The following is a 16813-nucleotide window of genomic DNA, read 5'->3' as shown; positions in this document are numbered from 1 at the left end:
CCTGCTTTTAAATGTTGACAGATCTGTTTGAGCACAAATTGTTTTGAAATAGCTTCGAAGGAAACTGAAAAGCATGCAAAACTGAAACAATCATCGGTGAGGTGTTTAATTTAAAAGACAGTTCCATCTGAGAAACTCCATCCCTTGCGATATGAACATTTGCGATATATATGAACCCTCTCACTGCTAACTGCAAAACCAAGATGCAGAGCCTGGTGTTAATCGACTATCAAGCAATCTTGAGCGAATAGTTTGTAACAGGTTTAAATCATTCAGTTCCTGGGGGCGTTATTATACATATTTTTACACCGTTGCGTGTAAAAATCGTTTTTACTACTGTGCGCACTTAACAATTCAAAGTTATACAATTTTTCAGATGTTATTGTCATTCATTTTTATATTTGAGAGCCAAAAATTCTCAGACATGTTTCCCATTCACAAGTCAAGTTACCTGTTACCAGGGGGCCAGTTGTTCAAACGATGAATAGCGCTATCCGTTGGATAAATCACCGATCCAGTGGATACTTGAAGTTATAGCGAAACCAATTGCGCTATCCAATGGATGGTGATTTATCCGGTGGCTTTTGAACAACTGGCCCCTTGGGCTCATCAATGAGCTCCAGCATGCTATTTAACAATGAGACCCGTAGCCCGCAAGGGCTACGGGTCAGTAGCCCATGAGGCGAAGCCGAACGGGCTATTGACCCGTGGCCCTTGAGGGCGAAGGGTCTAATTGTTTTAGTGTCACCAAACTAGTTGGACAGAAAAGGCAATAATAAAGTTAGCAAATGCAAGCTGAAAATATATTTATTTGCGAATAAAACGAAAGAAAGCATCACAGTGATAGTCAGTTTTGCCCTTCGCTAAATAAAAGAGACCTTCTTTATTCAAGAACTTGAGAAAGCATCACGATTTTCGCTACTCGAGGACTATTACTTATAGTCATCTAGTAGCGTAGCCAATCAAAATGCAAGATTTGCATTAGTCCACTAGTTGGGTAATACTAATTAACAATTATTCCATGAGCGCGCGTTGGATATGAGATGGTAAATAGCCAACGAGGCGCGTAGCGCCGCGCGAGTTTGCTATAATCATCTCATATCCAACAAGCACGAGTGGAATAATTGGTTTATTAAAAACGCCCCCAAAATATGGAAAACTAGACTAAAATAACAATAAAAAGGCCCAAAAAATCACGCATATGTTGCCGTGTTTGTAGATCGTGATGGTATAATGGCTCATAACCCGTGATGGCTTAGCCAATCAAAACTCTCGAATTGCATTATCCAATGATCCAGTTTTTAATAATACGTGATATACCCGGTAATACATATTCATTCACAAGCCGGTCCAGATCTCAAATAGCTTGATATCTCATATGGTACACTCTCTTATTTCTAAGATAATCTATTTGTTAAGAATATCGAAGCTGAAATTTGCGAAATATTAAAAATACCTTAAGAATAAACCCGAGGATGAGATTTTAAAAAGAACATAATAATTTGTGGTGCAAATTTGTAAATACAATGCAATTATATGTTTTTAAATAAACCATAAAAGTCTTCCTTTTGCTAAAGGGCAAACTAGCCAAAAACTAAACAAAAATAGTACTAGTATTAGCCGCATGTTCGATGCTAATAAAATTTCTGCAAGAAGTCAAGTGTGTTATATCAGGCTTTATTGGCTGTAGTCGTGGTCTGAAATTTCAGCCGTCTCCTCCCTAACCCTCTCCCCCGCCCCTAAGGGTTAGGGTTTTCAGACCAGCTTCAGTCTAGCTCCAAAATTACTTCAACGCCATCAACGTAACCTGATGCTGATCTAGACACCAAACCCCCAAGCCCAGATTGTTTCGGACTTCTCTTGCACTGATTAACTGCGATGATAACTTTCATTTAGAATTACAAGTTACCTTCTTTATAGTAAGTCTTCAATTCGCTCCGAATTCGCTGTAGTCGGCGTGCCCGAATCGGTACGTAATGGTTTGGAACTGGTGGAATAGGAAGTGATGTACAAGGAACGCCAGCTGTGCTATGACATTGACATTTTGAAAGAGACATGCCGAGTGTTCGATGTCATCAATCCCCGGGAATTTTACAAGCTAAAGAAGTTCTAATTATTCATTCGCATCCCCAGGTATTTTCCTTTGTCGAGAGTCGGAAGGTATAATTTTCTGGAATCACTGATATCCTCCTTCAAGACCTTGCAAAAGAGCTCTTGACACCCCCCCGGGGGTGGGGGGTACTCCCTTATGGCCTACATATTATGTGTGGCCCTAAAGGGTATGCTTTTTTAGCCGTTTTGGTCTGAAATAGGGTATCGATTTTGACCATTTTGGTTTGAAATAGGAAGTGGTTTGTGCACTCAAGTCTTGAATTGGGTATGTTTTTTAGACGAAGCTACTTGTTCATCATCAGGCGATAAGACAAAAGCCCTTCTCAAATTGTTACGCCAATTAACTGTGCAACAGCTGAAATAAACCTGAAAAAGGGAACCAAATTTTTGGTCAGGTCGGAAATAGGGTAGGGAAAATCGTACATTTTGGTCTGAAATAAGGTAAGGGTTTCGGGAAGCGGGCTGCACACCCCCACCCAATTTTTTTGGGAGTACCCCCATCCCCCCGGGATGTATCCATTGAACAAGCGCATGATCTAACACGAGTAGACGCCCTAGTTAAGTAGCCCGGCCTCTCTTCCCTCCTAAATCTGTGAGAATTTATAGATGGATTTTCCAAGAAGTGGGCCTGGTACTTTCAAAAACAGTACTTGACGACGAATATACGAAAAACAAAACAAGTAACTCCAACACTAATACGATACCTGTGGGGTGAGAACAGGAGGAATTCAAGATGTGTTCTAGAAAAAGTTGCTGTGAATTTGTCAAGTAAAAAGTAGTTTTAAACTTCCTTCCTACAGTATAGTGCCAAGGAATGAACCTCATACGTGCGAACTTTGTCAGGCAAGGTCCTAAATGGTAGCGGTAGGTTCACACAAACCGCAAAAAAATTGGCCCGCCTTCCAAAGAAAACAGGCATGTTGAGCCATCTTACAAAATAACATAGCTGAATTTTCAGACCAGTGGGTGTTGTTGGACCTGCGACGGAAATTAGAGATTAAACATTTATTAGATAATTATGGAACAAGATCTTTACCCAGGTCACGCGAACTTCCGTTTTCTTTGGCAAGTTTCATACCGCTGTTCGTTTAGGAATTTGTCGAAATCGTCTTGCTGCCAGTTTCGGATTTGCATCACGATCTTTTTTGTAATTTGTTTAAGTCATACAAGCCGTTTCCCGGTATTTCAACAAGAAACTGTTGAACAACAAGAAACTCTGGAATTTCAACAAGCACGGTTTGGCTACATATTATTTTGAAGCAGCGCAGGCGGACGTGAATTTCAAGATTTAAGAACTTAGAACTTAAGGCTCTTCAAACGGGAACTGCTCAAATCGATTCCGCATGCCATTGAAGCCTGATTTTTGACCATTCATGACTGAAAGGAAATTATTTACAAACTGCAAACCAACTTATCATTACCATAACCGGGCATAGCGCCTGCGCTTAAAATTAAGAATGAGGAAAAACTAAATTGCGCAAGATTTGTGACAATTTCGCGCAGAGAACACGTACAACTTCTCCCTAGGCTCTGGTGACGAGAATCCTGCTACATGAGCGGAATTTGTTTTTTTTTTGTTTAAAAATATGCTTGTGTTACTTTAATTGTGTCTTTTATCGATGATGATTCGGGGACGCTCGGAAAAAGTCCGAGCGTCCGAGCGCTCCTACCGACGCCCTTTCTATTACTTGTTCGGAAGCTCGAGAGACTAGTGTGGGCTTAGTCATTAAACTACCGTAGGTTAATTCATCTGACAGTCGTGTCATTTTAATTACAGCTGGGAATGAAATTAAATTGTCTCAATAGCGCATTCTCGCAATTGTAATGAAGGAGATGGTGAAATTTTGACCCCAGTTGTAGATAAATGTAATTTTTACTTAATGTAACCCTAAGAGTGAGATTTTCTGAATGGTGCCTTTTCGCAATTAGAGAAGTCAGTGTTATGGTTGTTGTTGTTAGATCCTACGCACGCAATGCACGCTGGCTAGCCTGTAGAGACGAGGGTGGCCACCTAGCATGTAACTGCTGTACCAAGTCAAATAAAAGTCGGTCAGTGCTCTTAAAGGCCTGAAGAAGCACCTATCAAAAGAGCTCCAAGTCTCTACCGCGTACTTGAGGCGGCCTCCCAGGGGTTGTGGGGAACAAGTGAGGATGGCTAATTTGAACTAGGAAACCAGGGACCAAACGCAAAATATCTTAGGGAACAACTGAGGGAACACAACTAAAAATTATTTTCCCGGATTTGACGGCATATCGTCTTTCATGGTCAAGGCAATTTAAAATACATGTCAGTAGTACGGAAAAAAAAGAGTTCTCTTGAGGCATAAAGGCACGCTGTTTTCGAGTGATAAATGTGATACCTCGCGATTGAAATAACAGGTTTGCATTATCACTCACGAAGACTATGGTAGAGAGAAAGAAGAAGTCTTGGTTAGGGAAGCAAAACCTTGTTCTCATCCAGTTACCAATTCCAATCCAGAGAAATTGAACTCGAAGGGACATTCTCAAAAAAGGTGTAAACGACTCTCTGAGCTTGGCTTACAAATAGTGCACTGATTATTGGGAGTCATCCCAATTCTGAATAAAAAGGAAACGTTACTTGTTGATTTTCTGTTTAGAAGTTCAAAACTGAAAGATTCGTAGTTTAGATTCATTGGTGCATAGAAAATTGAGCCACAGTGTAAGACTTCCCCCAGTCTGTCGTGTCAAACCATACGTCTTGCAGTCTGCAAGCCATTTTTCCGGGCTCTTAGATGAGCTAGAGATAGATAGATAGATAGATAGATAGATAGGTAGATAGATAGATATTCATATCCATTACAAACCACTGTACAAATCACCGCGTCCGAAGGCAATACTGTTATTTTTCCCGTCAGGGGGTGTACATTGAAATGAAAAACCAAGAAACCGTAATTTACGAAATGGACCGACAATTTGATCATGGTAAAGCGTTATGATAGACCTTATTCATAAATGGCGGTCAATTTCATAATATTTTTTTGTCCAAGTGCAAATTAGCCTACCAAGTCTCGATACCGTACGGCGAATTGAAAAGGATTCTTGCTCTGAAATAAGGCTTGGTAGGCTAATTTGCACATTAGCAAAAGAATAATGAGACAGGTGCCATTTATGAATAAGATCTATATCTCATTGTAAAACGAGAGGAAAACGGTTTTCCAGGTCATACAGATAAATTGGCCAGTTATAGCTCAGTTGCAAACTCTTACGGAGGTGATTGGTCTGACCGTCCTTTCCCCAATTCAAGTTATTTATGAACTAAAGACTAAGTCCGTATGTTACATTTCTTTGAAAGCCGTCTAGAAAAGCTGCAGCTCTAAATTTAGTAGTGCGTTATCTGATCCCTGAAAATCACGAAATCTTTTATCAAATCTCGGCAATTCAATATTCAAATAAGAAATTTCATTGTCGGCTGCATGGAAAAAAAATGTGATAAGGTAGATTTTTGCAAACATACAGTTTATTACACTCGATAGTTTCAATTTGAGAAGCAACCAGTTATTAATAGATCATTGTGAGTTATTCCTATAAAAGAAAAAGTTTTCCGAGGGAAATAAAAGCAACTGAAGCAAAACAGGTAGAATATAAAGTACCTGAAGAGCTTATCGTGATCAGAAAAAACTGATTATTTTCCGTTAAAATACTGACTACATTTAAATCCTTAATCACCCGTCTGCTTGTTACGCTCTAATTACTTTCTCTTAATTACGGTGTTTTAATCACAATACATTGTACAAAAGAATCAAATTCAAATTCATGTCAAGCATTGAAGGAAAGTCTGCTCTAATGAGTGTGGTATGAAAAAGTCCCTCGTTATCAGCAAATTCGCGCTTAGATAATCTCAAACTCTCCGAGAAGCAAAATTGCTTCGAAAGCGGTGGGATCTCCATTTCCTCGGCAGTCTAGGTACCTCGGCATTGGTTGTCAATGGGGACAGCTTCTATCGATTTCTTTAACGGCAAAAATCGCGAGAGCGACCACATTAAAACAATTAACCGCTCCAAAGTAATTTTTGAGAAATCTGGGCTGGGACAAGCACCAAGTAAAGATTTCTTCTTCTTGTCGGTTGTCCAGGATTCTATCATCTGGCGTTCTTGGAGAATAACCCTGCGAAGTGACACGTCGTTGCCAAATGAAACTATTCAACCATGGGGCGTTTTTGTAGATTCCTTCGATGGTAAAAGACTTCAAGAGGAAATAAAACGAGTATTTGGCGTGGATACGTTAAATAACGTCCTCTCCTTAGTTACAAAGAGCTGGCTGCCATTCCTAAGGAGTGATATTCTGGTGGAAATCATATTGTGTCTTGATCTTCCTGACATTGTTCAGCTCTCCCAGGTAAAATATCTCTGGCTAAGTTTTATTTTGCCATTAGATAAAAGCTGTGTCAAGCCTTACTGGGACTGAAACAAATATGTTAACCAATAACTGGTTGAAAAATATTTTTTGATCGGTCACACTGGATTTTCAAGATCACTGCATGTTGCAAAATCAATAGAACAAGTGAAAATTCCTTTTATTCTGAGCCGCGCAAGGACAATGATACAAAGATTTTTTATGTGAAAAAAGGTAAATTATATTGTAACTCAACCAACGTTGCAAGCATATCATTCTGTCAAAATTTGAATTTGCAATTAAACATTTTCCTCAGTTTTCAGTCTTCGTGGCTTATTGTTCAAGAGCCACCAGCCAAGCCCTTTTCAAAATGATCAATAAAGAAAAGCAACATGATTCGTTTCTTCATTAGCTTTCACAACTTTTCCGAAAACACGTTGCACTTGAGTGTAAAACTATATATTTCTAAGTTGTAAAACCGAAATCATCGTGTTAATAAAACATATTTTGTGTGGCTGTACATATTGACAAGGGTTATAGTAAGGATTGAAAACAACTTGAAATAACAAAAGAAATCAAAGTAAAAGGGAAGAAACATACCGTGTTTTCTTGGGCCACAAAAGAAGGATTAATACTGAAAAGAAAATACGACTTCGGGTTGTAAAGTGCATAGATTTACCATAATCATTGTACAAAAGAACATTGTTCTTGAAATACAACCAGTCTCGAAAGTAACGACAGTGGAGAAACTGAAATCTCACTCCTTTCCATCGATGATTATCTTCTAAGACGACCATTGGTTTGATAGCAGCCATTTAAATTACAGTCAGTGTTTGTATTGTGACTTTTAATTATTAATTCACGGTTTTCGGAACGAAGGATTGTCGTAGTCTATAAAGAAACCGAATAACCAGTGCCGTTAGCAAAAAATTAGTCTAAGTTTCTGTCCTTTCCTTGAATTCTACACGTAATTCTGTGGCCAGGCTTTATCCTCGGTCTCTCCTGGATGAAGCTTCTGACTGCTTCGTCGCTTTTCTAACTTTCAGGTTTGCAGAACTTTGTATAATGTTTGCTCCAAGGATATCTTGTGGAAAAGAATATACGCAAAGCATTTTGTAGCGATACCATCAGAGTCGTCAGAGATTTATTCCGTTGCCCAGGCTATTGGATGGAAGAAGGCCTTTCTTTTAACTTGGAGGAAACTCCACCCCTCGAAGACAACAAAGGAAGGACATGTGACACATCAGAACTGCAAAATAAACCTTATGCTAGAAGAAAATCTGTTTACTAAGAGAAACTTCAAGCCATAAAGTTCCCTGGAGCTTTCTTGTTCGCAAAATTTAGCAAGGTGGGATTCATTTGTTCCCGGACCGAATCATGTACCAACAGGTTTAAGTTTCTACCATGAGATAGCGGCATGACTTCATTTGCTTCATTTACCGTATGGTTTGAAGGGCGACTGTTAGGGTATGTTCTAATTACAATTAAGGGAGGGAGGGAACGTAACACCAGTACTAAGGTTTCTTCATTGGGAGGGGGGTCGACTGATAGACAAAAGGGGCTGTTTGAAGGACAGAGGCAAGATGTTCACTGACGTGAAATGACTTCTTCTGTCCATCACTTGTTTCCAGAAATACAGGCGTTACATGTAGATGTAATTGAAGTGTCTACCTTGCCGTATTCCTTTAGCAAACATAAAGAACTGGGATAACCACAAAACGCTTACTAGCTATGAACCAACGCTAACTCTGAGCCAAACTGAAGTGGAAGCAGGTCGATAGCCGAAACACGAGAGAATCCACCAAAATGTGGAGACTGGTCGGTGTGCAATTCCAGGAAAATTCTCTTCATAACTCCCTCTGATTAGCGACAAAACGACTAAATGAACTATCATCGAAGAAATTTATGTTATACTACTAATAAGAATAGTGCATAATTTTACTAGCTTAGAGAGTCATGAAAAAGTAAATGAACGAGAGAAAGAACTCAACAGGCGGTGACAACCGACGAGATCGATTGATGAATTCCGTTTAATAGATCAATGCTTTTAATAAATAGACTTTAGGTCGAGAGTCTGTGAGCAATTTACAATTTGACTTTTTTTTACAAGGGTCTTCTCCACAGTATATTTAACAGTTCGTATGGACATTAATTAGACAACTTAAGTTCGAAGATTGTTTGCAAGAATGAAACACACCTCTGGCACAAATCTCATGGTTTTCTGTAAATTGCTACAGTTCCTATGCCCGCATTCGGCAGCCATCGTATCCTTGATCATTATCAATGGTTGCGGTGACACTTGAGAGAAACACAGTCTAACTCTAGTGTTGACACTCCTCTAGAGTCAACTAACTGGTGTTTTGAATCCTTAGGGGAAAACTGAACAATAGAACCTTGAATCAGTTAACACAAGTGTTAACTCTCTAATGCGACCACGACCGATGACACACATCGCTGTGACATAAATCTCGTTCACTCTCAACTCTTATACGTAACATATTCAATAACAGGAAATCTGTTTAAAAGGCATTGAAAAATTCATTTCCTGTCCACCGTGATTTTTTCTTGTTTTTATCACGAGTTGCACTTATTAAATATCAAATACTTTAATGTTGGTTGTAAATATTAAATATTTAATACAGGTTGTACACACGCCCAACCAAATAGCAAGAGACTGTTCTTCCTCTGGAAGCCAGTAGCATCAAGTGTTATCTAAGTCCAGGACTTTGCCAAATTGAAGACTAAGAACTCTTTCTATGTACACTGGAACATCGGCTTTTACTGATGTTTAGATCTTTCTTACTTGTGTTGAATTTCCGAACAGCTATTCAACGATTCTTTGGGTTAAAAAATAGAAAAAAGAACTCTCCTTTCGAACAACGTTGGCTTATAAGGGAAATCAAAATTCTTAGTGATCATTTAATACTGAGAGTATAACGGGACATGCTTTTAAATGAAAAAAAAAAAAAAATGCCCAGTGTTGGGCTCCTGGCTCTTCAAAACAAACAGTGGAAGAATTTTGGGTTAAACTTTGCTTTCCATGAAAAATGTTCACATTTCAATTTCAACATTACCTCAATACATGTATAAAAAAGTTTAGAGCGGTTTTCAATTGAGTATCGAAAGTAATTAGCGAATTGATTTGGTTTTGCATTACTTCACTCAGTGATTGGTTCAAGGTTCTCTCGCCACTTTTTCAACCAATCAGAAGTGAAACCAAAACCAATCGTGGCTGGCGCGTGCACATTTTCCCGCGCTTTGTGTCGGCTGCCTGTAATTACTTTGAGTTTTGATTGGTTTACTGGATTGTCTCCGTCCTTTTTGATTGACAAAAGAAATTACTTTGGTTTTGGTTTTACGACACTCGATTGAATCTCGCTGTAAGTTGTTCTTAATTAATACCATCGAGTTTTCTGGAAATTGTCTGTCTAATCGTCGTAATCTGGTATCATAAAGAACATCGCAACGGTTACGACAACCACGACTACGGTGAGAACCCAAAAGAATGCTTTGTCGATGACATGCGCAGCAATGTGCCATTTCTTTCTCTGTATTTCGTCACCTTGATCCACTTTTACAGAATTCGCAACGACGTCTAGCTTGGAGAGTATTTGATCAAATTTGCGCTCCACATGCAAAGGAAAAGCTTCTTGTCCTAACCCAGTGGGGGAACCACAAGGACTTACATTCGCACTGGCACCTTCTGTTACACTGCGCCTTCGAACAGGGAAAAATGTTGCCCAGCGGTCTGAGACCATTGTGATCGTTGTATTGTTTCGCTTGCGGGGATCCTTTGCGGGGTCGTCCAGATCGACTTTTACTCCAAGAAGCTTGGCAAAAACCTGAAAGATCACGAACTCAAAAATGACTGACATTTTCGTGGACGGGTCTCGATGATAAACCCATAGCACGACGCATGAAATGACCAGAGACGTCCCCAGTAAAACCATGATAGCGGTGGAGTACTTAGTTAACAGAGGTGTAACTTCTGAGGTGGGAGGTATGTTCTCGGTGAAGATTAGTGTGTAAACAGTCAGGCCGAGGAGAATTGTTATTACCAACGAGATTCTTTCACCAGCTTCAGGAGGAAGGAAAAATGCAAAAAGCGTCAGTATAGCAAGTGCCACACAAGGGAAGATCAAATTGTTGAGATAGAAAAGAACTCGTCGTCGTAAAATCAGATGGTAAGTGATATCTATGTACGGATCCGGGCAACAGCTGTATTTTACCACGTTTCGGACAGCCTCGGCGGTAATGAGGTCCCATTCACCGCTCAAAATGTAATTGGACAAGTCCACGTCTGTTCGCGCAAGTTTTAAATTCAACCAGGAGCTGGTGTACGTCCAAGAACCAAAGACCATGGAACAGCGTTGCTGATCGAAAGGGAAATAAGAAATGTCTATTTTGCAAACGGTTTTGACCTCAGTTGGCGCGTACCATTGACAAGAACCATTGTAGTTGATCACGACTTTGGTGTTGAACTTGTACATTTCACCGCTGTCACTCTGAATGCTACACGGAAAGAGAAGCAAAATGGCATGGAGAGACGAAAGAAAAACAATGTTACATTAAGAAACGACGAGACTTTTCCATTTTTACTTTTAAAGTCAGCTTACGTTGCCATGCAGAAAAAGATTGTTTATTTATCTTTAGTCTACTTAATTCTTTAATTTAAATTTAAGCCTCATACTTCTAAACAGGGAGCTCAGAAATGATTGAGAAGGCAGCGGAGTAGATGAGAGGTATCAATCTACTATGCTGCGTGCTTTACTCTGAGTTCAACTGCAGTGCATTGCTCATCTTCATTATTTCGTCGAATGGGTGGCTCGCATCATGGCGTAACTTAACCAATAAGACCACAATGCATGCTAGGAATAGCTTCTATTATCCAGCAAATTGAACCAATTTTCTATCTGTTTCCCGGAAAAATAGGCACATTTAGGTAACAAAGCAACAGGACAAAGCCACTGACTGGTCTTGGTGGTAACTGATAACGCCATGATACAAATGCTCTATTAGCACCAGCACTAGCACATGGGTAGATAAATATGGTGGAATTTTTCGTTGACACTATTCCCACAATCGAGACGTTCATTCTCGCAACTACTACCATTGCGTTTTTCTTGGGGTAGTCATGAGAATTTGGTGTCATATCAAGATCACGCCTCTCAAGCTGATAATAATCTTCATTCTCAATACCTGTCTGACTTACATTTCAAGGAAATTGTGAAGAGAATTTACATAACAATCACTCCTGGGAGTTAAGAGGCAACCTCAATTCCCAGGGCTTTTCTCCGCCGAGCGTAGGGCGCCTATTCTCCGCGGAGAAAAGCACTGGGAACGAGGTTAAATCAAGACGACCTTCACTCCGGCGGTAGACTGCTCACAGTCCCTTCTGAGTTAGCCGAACCCCCCGCTTTGGTTTTTTCAAAATATGCATGACTATGAGGTTGGTGTTATTTTAAGAGATTGTGTTTTTACAGTCGAGGTGTAAAGTTAGAAGAACTCGGTTTAATGATACTTTGGCTTGAAGAAAAATGAATGTAACTTACAACTGACCAAGTTTATCCGATGACCGAAAAGTTTCGATACTCGTTCTTATGTCTGCATACTTGGCTTATCAATTACTGGAGCTCGAGTCCTTTGATACTTATATAAGCTTTTATGAAAAGCGTTCTTTCCTTTTAACGGGTTGTTAATATGATTGAGGTTAAAGCGGCTGCCGCCGTCACTGGACGAAAGTGAACATTGTAAGTTAGTTTTAAAACTTGATGAAATAGGATTGTTCGGGGGAGAGTAATCCCGAGGAGGACTATTGTTGGTGGCATTGACAGACATCAAGGGAGGTCACGACTAGGAGCGAACAACCCCCATAATTAAGCCTATAAAGTGTTTTCATGTGACGTCACGGCGGCCATGTTGGTGTTCCCAAACAAGGGAACGGCGGCCACATTGGGGTACCCAACTAATCCTCTGGGAATTGAGCTCTATTATCATGCAAACTTTTTCTTTTCTTTCGTTGGAAAAACAACGTTACTGATCACGTGAGTGAAAACACTTTATATGACGACATTTTTACAGAACCGATCTATTGTTAGACTATCTTTTCCTCAGAAAACAAACGCAGTTCCGGCTCGGTGACGCTAAGACGTCAAGTCAGTTTCTCTTGATTGGTCATTGGGCTCCTTCGGAAGTCTCATTCGCGGGAAATTCAATCTAAAAATAAATCGGTCTGTGAAAACGCCGTGGCAGGAATAAAGGGTTGTTGTTCGCTCCTAGTCAAGGACTTCTGTTGACAATTAGACAACCAGAGAGGAAATCGTTCTCAGAGGCAAGAGCAGCATCAAACAAACCAGACCAGAGTAGCATCCATTCATGTCTGATTGTCAACCTGCAGCTTTTTGCAGTGGAAACCTAAATCTACTGTTGCACTTACGTTCTGAAACGCAAGTAATTCAATGCACGCCCAATTACGAAGTGTCCCTTAAAGACTACTTAAGCATTTGCTATACCTATTTCCAACAATTTTTAAGGGTAAAAGTTAACATCATTTTAGGCTTAGGGTAAATGCAGCGGTTTATCCTTACTCGAAGAGCAGCATTTGGGGGACACTTTGTGACGTTTATTTGTCTGTATTCCGAGAAACGATTGAGCAAGGGGACACTTTGTGACGCTTACTGAAATCCTCCGTGAAAGAATAACTTGCATTCCTGGAGTATATTACTTTAGAGAGACATTTCAGCTGGAATTCTGGAGAAAAGTCATGCAGACGTTAAAAAAAGGGAAAGGGGACAGTTGATGGCATTCACCGGCTGAAGAACTTGCACATTATAATACATCACGGTATAATAGATGTGGTTACACACACCTTGGCTTTGGAGCCTTCCGGAGGGTCATGTAAATGGCTTGGGTTTGGTTCAGCTCAGGTTTCATGTTACCCTTGGGGATGCGGTTAACCAGTAAAGGACTCCCCTCAGGGTAAAATGTAATTAAATATGAGTTCACTGACCTTGAAAATTAGTTCTGCTTTTTGATTTGCCAAGCCACCTCAGGGAGCAGATAAACCGTACTTTTCAGTTCAGGAACTGTCACGGGAAGTTCTTTTGTTCTTTTTGATGTATCCATGGGAATAAACCCAGGGCAGTTTCGGTCTAGGAAAGCGGTTACACTCAAAAACGTCCTTGCCCATGGGCAAACGCTATTTACCCGTGGGCAAAAGGGCTATTGCAACCACAGCTAATGCTTTTTGAGAAAAACCTGAGCCTATCTTGTACCCAATTCAAACCCGTAGTGTTCCATGTATCTCCATATTATTTTAATGTGAATGCTAAATTATAATCCAAATACAACACACAAAGAATCTTAAAACACTGGGAGATTTGAATTGGGTACATTTGAATTAGCTAATTTGTTCCATTGTCAGCTTGAAGTCACTGTACTGTAGGGAGAAATCACGGAAGCTTAAACTGAGAGAATCTTATGTCGATATCTATTAATAGGGAATTACCCTAAGTAAATTTACTTAGGGCTGATATATGTTTTGAAAAAGTGAGTAAAACATACCTATTATAGAGAACAATATCTGGTTTCCAAACCAGTTTTGGATCGATATTGATAAATCTTACACCGCCATAATCTGCTGGATTCCACCTCAAGAAAGGATTTTCCCAAGTCTAATCCAAAGCGTAAATAAAAAAAACCAAGTAACCAAAGTAAGTGAACAGTCACAAAAGTCGCGAGGAAGCTTACAAAAGGGAGCTTACGTTACGAAACGAGGAGGACGACGGCCACGAGGACTTCATTTAAAAATACAAGTTCGCGTTATTCATATCACTACGAAACTATTTCATGTCGTTTCGCGTTAAAAAATTGTAATAACTGTCGAGGAATTAAACTGTTATAAGTGGGCTAGAAGCGTAGAGAGAGAACTGAAAATTCATCGTCATGTGCTAACGTCCTCCACAGAACCTTGAATTTGGTCATTTCACGTCGTCATTTAGGAGATAACGCCAAAGAAATGTACCAAAATGTAAAACGCACGTGGCGTGCAGAACCATTGTTTTGTAGCGTCGGCGTCGTTCTTTCGTAAGCTCCCTAAAGAAGACGATGACGACGGCTGCGAAAACGCAGCAAAACAAAAACAAAAACAATGGCTATGCTCGCCCCGCCTGTGCGTTTTACATTTTCGAGAACTTTCTGTGATCTTTGTCGTCCTGACAAGGACGTGATCGAAATGGCCAACTTTGATGCTTTCAGGCCCCGTCCCACGTATCTGGATATTTTTTGAAACCGCAACTTTCCGGGAATGTATGGAGGTATATCTATGACAAAATTCAATGATCAGTATTTGAAATGAAATCGTCCAAATCATGAATGCACCAATCCAAAGCTGAATGGCAACAAGCCGATTCTGCAAATGGTTATCACGGAAAGAGGCATAACGCAGAGAGGCATAACGCAAAAAAGCATAACGCAAATAGCCATAACGCAAACAGACATAACGCAAATAGGGATCACGCAAATAGCCATACCGCGAATAGGCATAACGCAAGTAAACAACACGCAAAAATGCATGACGCAAAAAGGCATGACGCAAAGACGCATAACGCAAATGGCTATAGCGCAAAAAGGATAACACAATGAGGCATAACGCAGAGGCATAAACTTAAACAGGAAGAAAAAGTTCGATAGTGATTATATGTTCTTTTCCTTGAACAATCAATTGACTTTTTTTAGAGCTGAAATTATTTTCGGAGCACACAGCTAATCTCCATTCTTCAAAGGGCCCTTGCGTTATGGCTATTTTACGTTATGCCTTTTCGCGTTATTCCTCTTTACGTTATGGCTATTTGGGTTATGGCTATTTGCATTACGCCTCTTTGCGTTATGCCTCTCTGCGTTATGCCTCTTTCCGTGATGGCCATTTGCAGAATCGGCTTGTTGCCATTCAGCTTTGGACGATTTTATTTCAAATACTGATCATTGAATTTTGTCATAGATATTCCTCCATAATACGGAACACGCGCCCGCAGTGCACGCGGCAGTCAAAACTGTGCCTTCGTGTCAATCATTGGCCCTTTCACCGGAAACGGTGCATTTTAGTGCGTAAACGACGTTGTTTTCAATCTACCCTGTCGAAAGGACGTCGAGGTAAGCGCTACCTCAAATACTGAGAACGACATATAACTAAAACAAAAGCAATTGAATACAGTGGATGGACTTCTCGAATCTTACAACGATGAATTAGGCGCATGAGTTGCAACTCACGACCCATATCAACTCAGTGTCACTGGTTATAAAAGTGACTAGGCAGGTAAGGTTTGTTGCAATGTAATCATTGCATTTCGTTGCATTGATCAATACTGAGATCGTATAGCACATACCTGCCTGATCCATACCTTGCTTGTCATGATTTGGCTTCGACCATTCTACAATTGGACGAGGTAAAACATGTCATGTATCACATGAAAGAACACAGAACTAAGTTTTATAACTGTGCAGCCAGCCTAACTGATTCTATTTTTTTCTTTTCTTGAAACGATCATTGCAGTTATGAGCCCTTCTTTAGCAGCAGTCAAACGAAGCCTGAAAATTTCGGGATTTGACCCAATGACATCTGCGTTATCGACACTTTGACTTTTATTCCTTAAAATAGTCGTTCCCTTAATTCCCCCTCCCCCTTGACAATGTTGGGTGTTCTGAGACAAACACCTTTTAAGGATCTTGTCTGAGGCATGGACTTCAACATTGTTCAGGGTTTGTGGGGGACAAACTCGATTAAGGTTGTTTTGTAAGTAGAAATTACAGGCGACTTGCAAATTATACTCCAAGATTGCGATGGAAAATGGGTGTGCCCCCAAAAGCTTTGGCCCTGGATTGTACCAATCGAGATGTTAAGCCAACTGGCTCTTATGAGCCCATGACTTCTTTGAAAAATCAGAATTGTCAAAGAAACAGTTCTCAAAGGTTACTGATCAATACACCGGCCGGATTCAGTTGTTAGGAAATAACTAATTATGAAACACGATTTCAAAATTCAGAGCTGCATGGTTTCTTAGCTGATCGATTGGAAAATGATGGGCATGCGCTAATGATGCAAAAATTGCATATTGAGGTTACGTTCCACTCTATCATATGAGACATGATGCTTGGTAATTCCCAGAGAGCGTAAACAGACGAGTCTGGGCCACAATATTGCTTCAGAGGTGTGCGATGTCAAGGCTTCAGCATGTGTAATTGTCCTTATTTGAGAACAATAGCCACGTGCAAGAGTGAATTACATAAGAGCGTTGTTATGGCATAAGTGGGCTCCCCAGCAGGGTCACAAATGAGTCCATTTTTAGAATAC

At 40.1% G+C, this 16813-nt stretch overlaps 1 protein-coding gene and 1 pseudogene across 1 annotated transcript; one reads left to right on the top strand and one right to left on the bottom strand.

The window, feature by feature from the left end:
- Positions 1-5618: 5618 nt before the first annotated feature.
- LOC138038696 (F-box only protein 36-like) lies at positions 5619-9746 on the top strand. Its single transcript, XM_068884710.1, has 2 exons — positions 5619-6468; positions 7512-9746. The coding sequence occupies exons 1-2, from the start codon at positions 6058-6060 to the stop codon at positions 7773-7775; spliced, it is 675 nt and encodes a 224-aa protein (XP_068740811.1). The 5' UTR covers positions 5619-6057; the 3' UTR covers positions 7776-9746.
- Positions 9747-9867: 121 nt separating this feature from the next.
- Positions 9868-16813, bottom strand: part of LOC138033196 (uncharacterized) — a 29020-nt pseudogene continuing 22074 nt past the window's right edge.

Source organism: Montipora capricornis, chromosome 2, assembly GCF_036669925.1.
Source record: "Montipora capricornis isolate CH-2021 chromosome 2, ASM3666992v2, whole genome shotgun sequence".
Taxonomy (NCBI): domain Eukaryota; kingdom Metazoa; phylum Cnidaria; class Anthozoa; order Scleractinia; family Acroporidae; genus Montipora; species Montipora capricornis.
The sequence above is the reverse complement of the archived record's forward strand: the minus strand, read 5'-3'. Positions and strand labels throughout refer to the sequence as shown.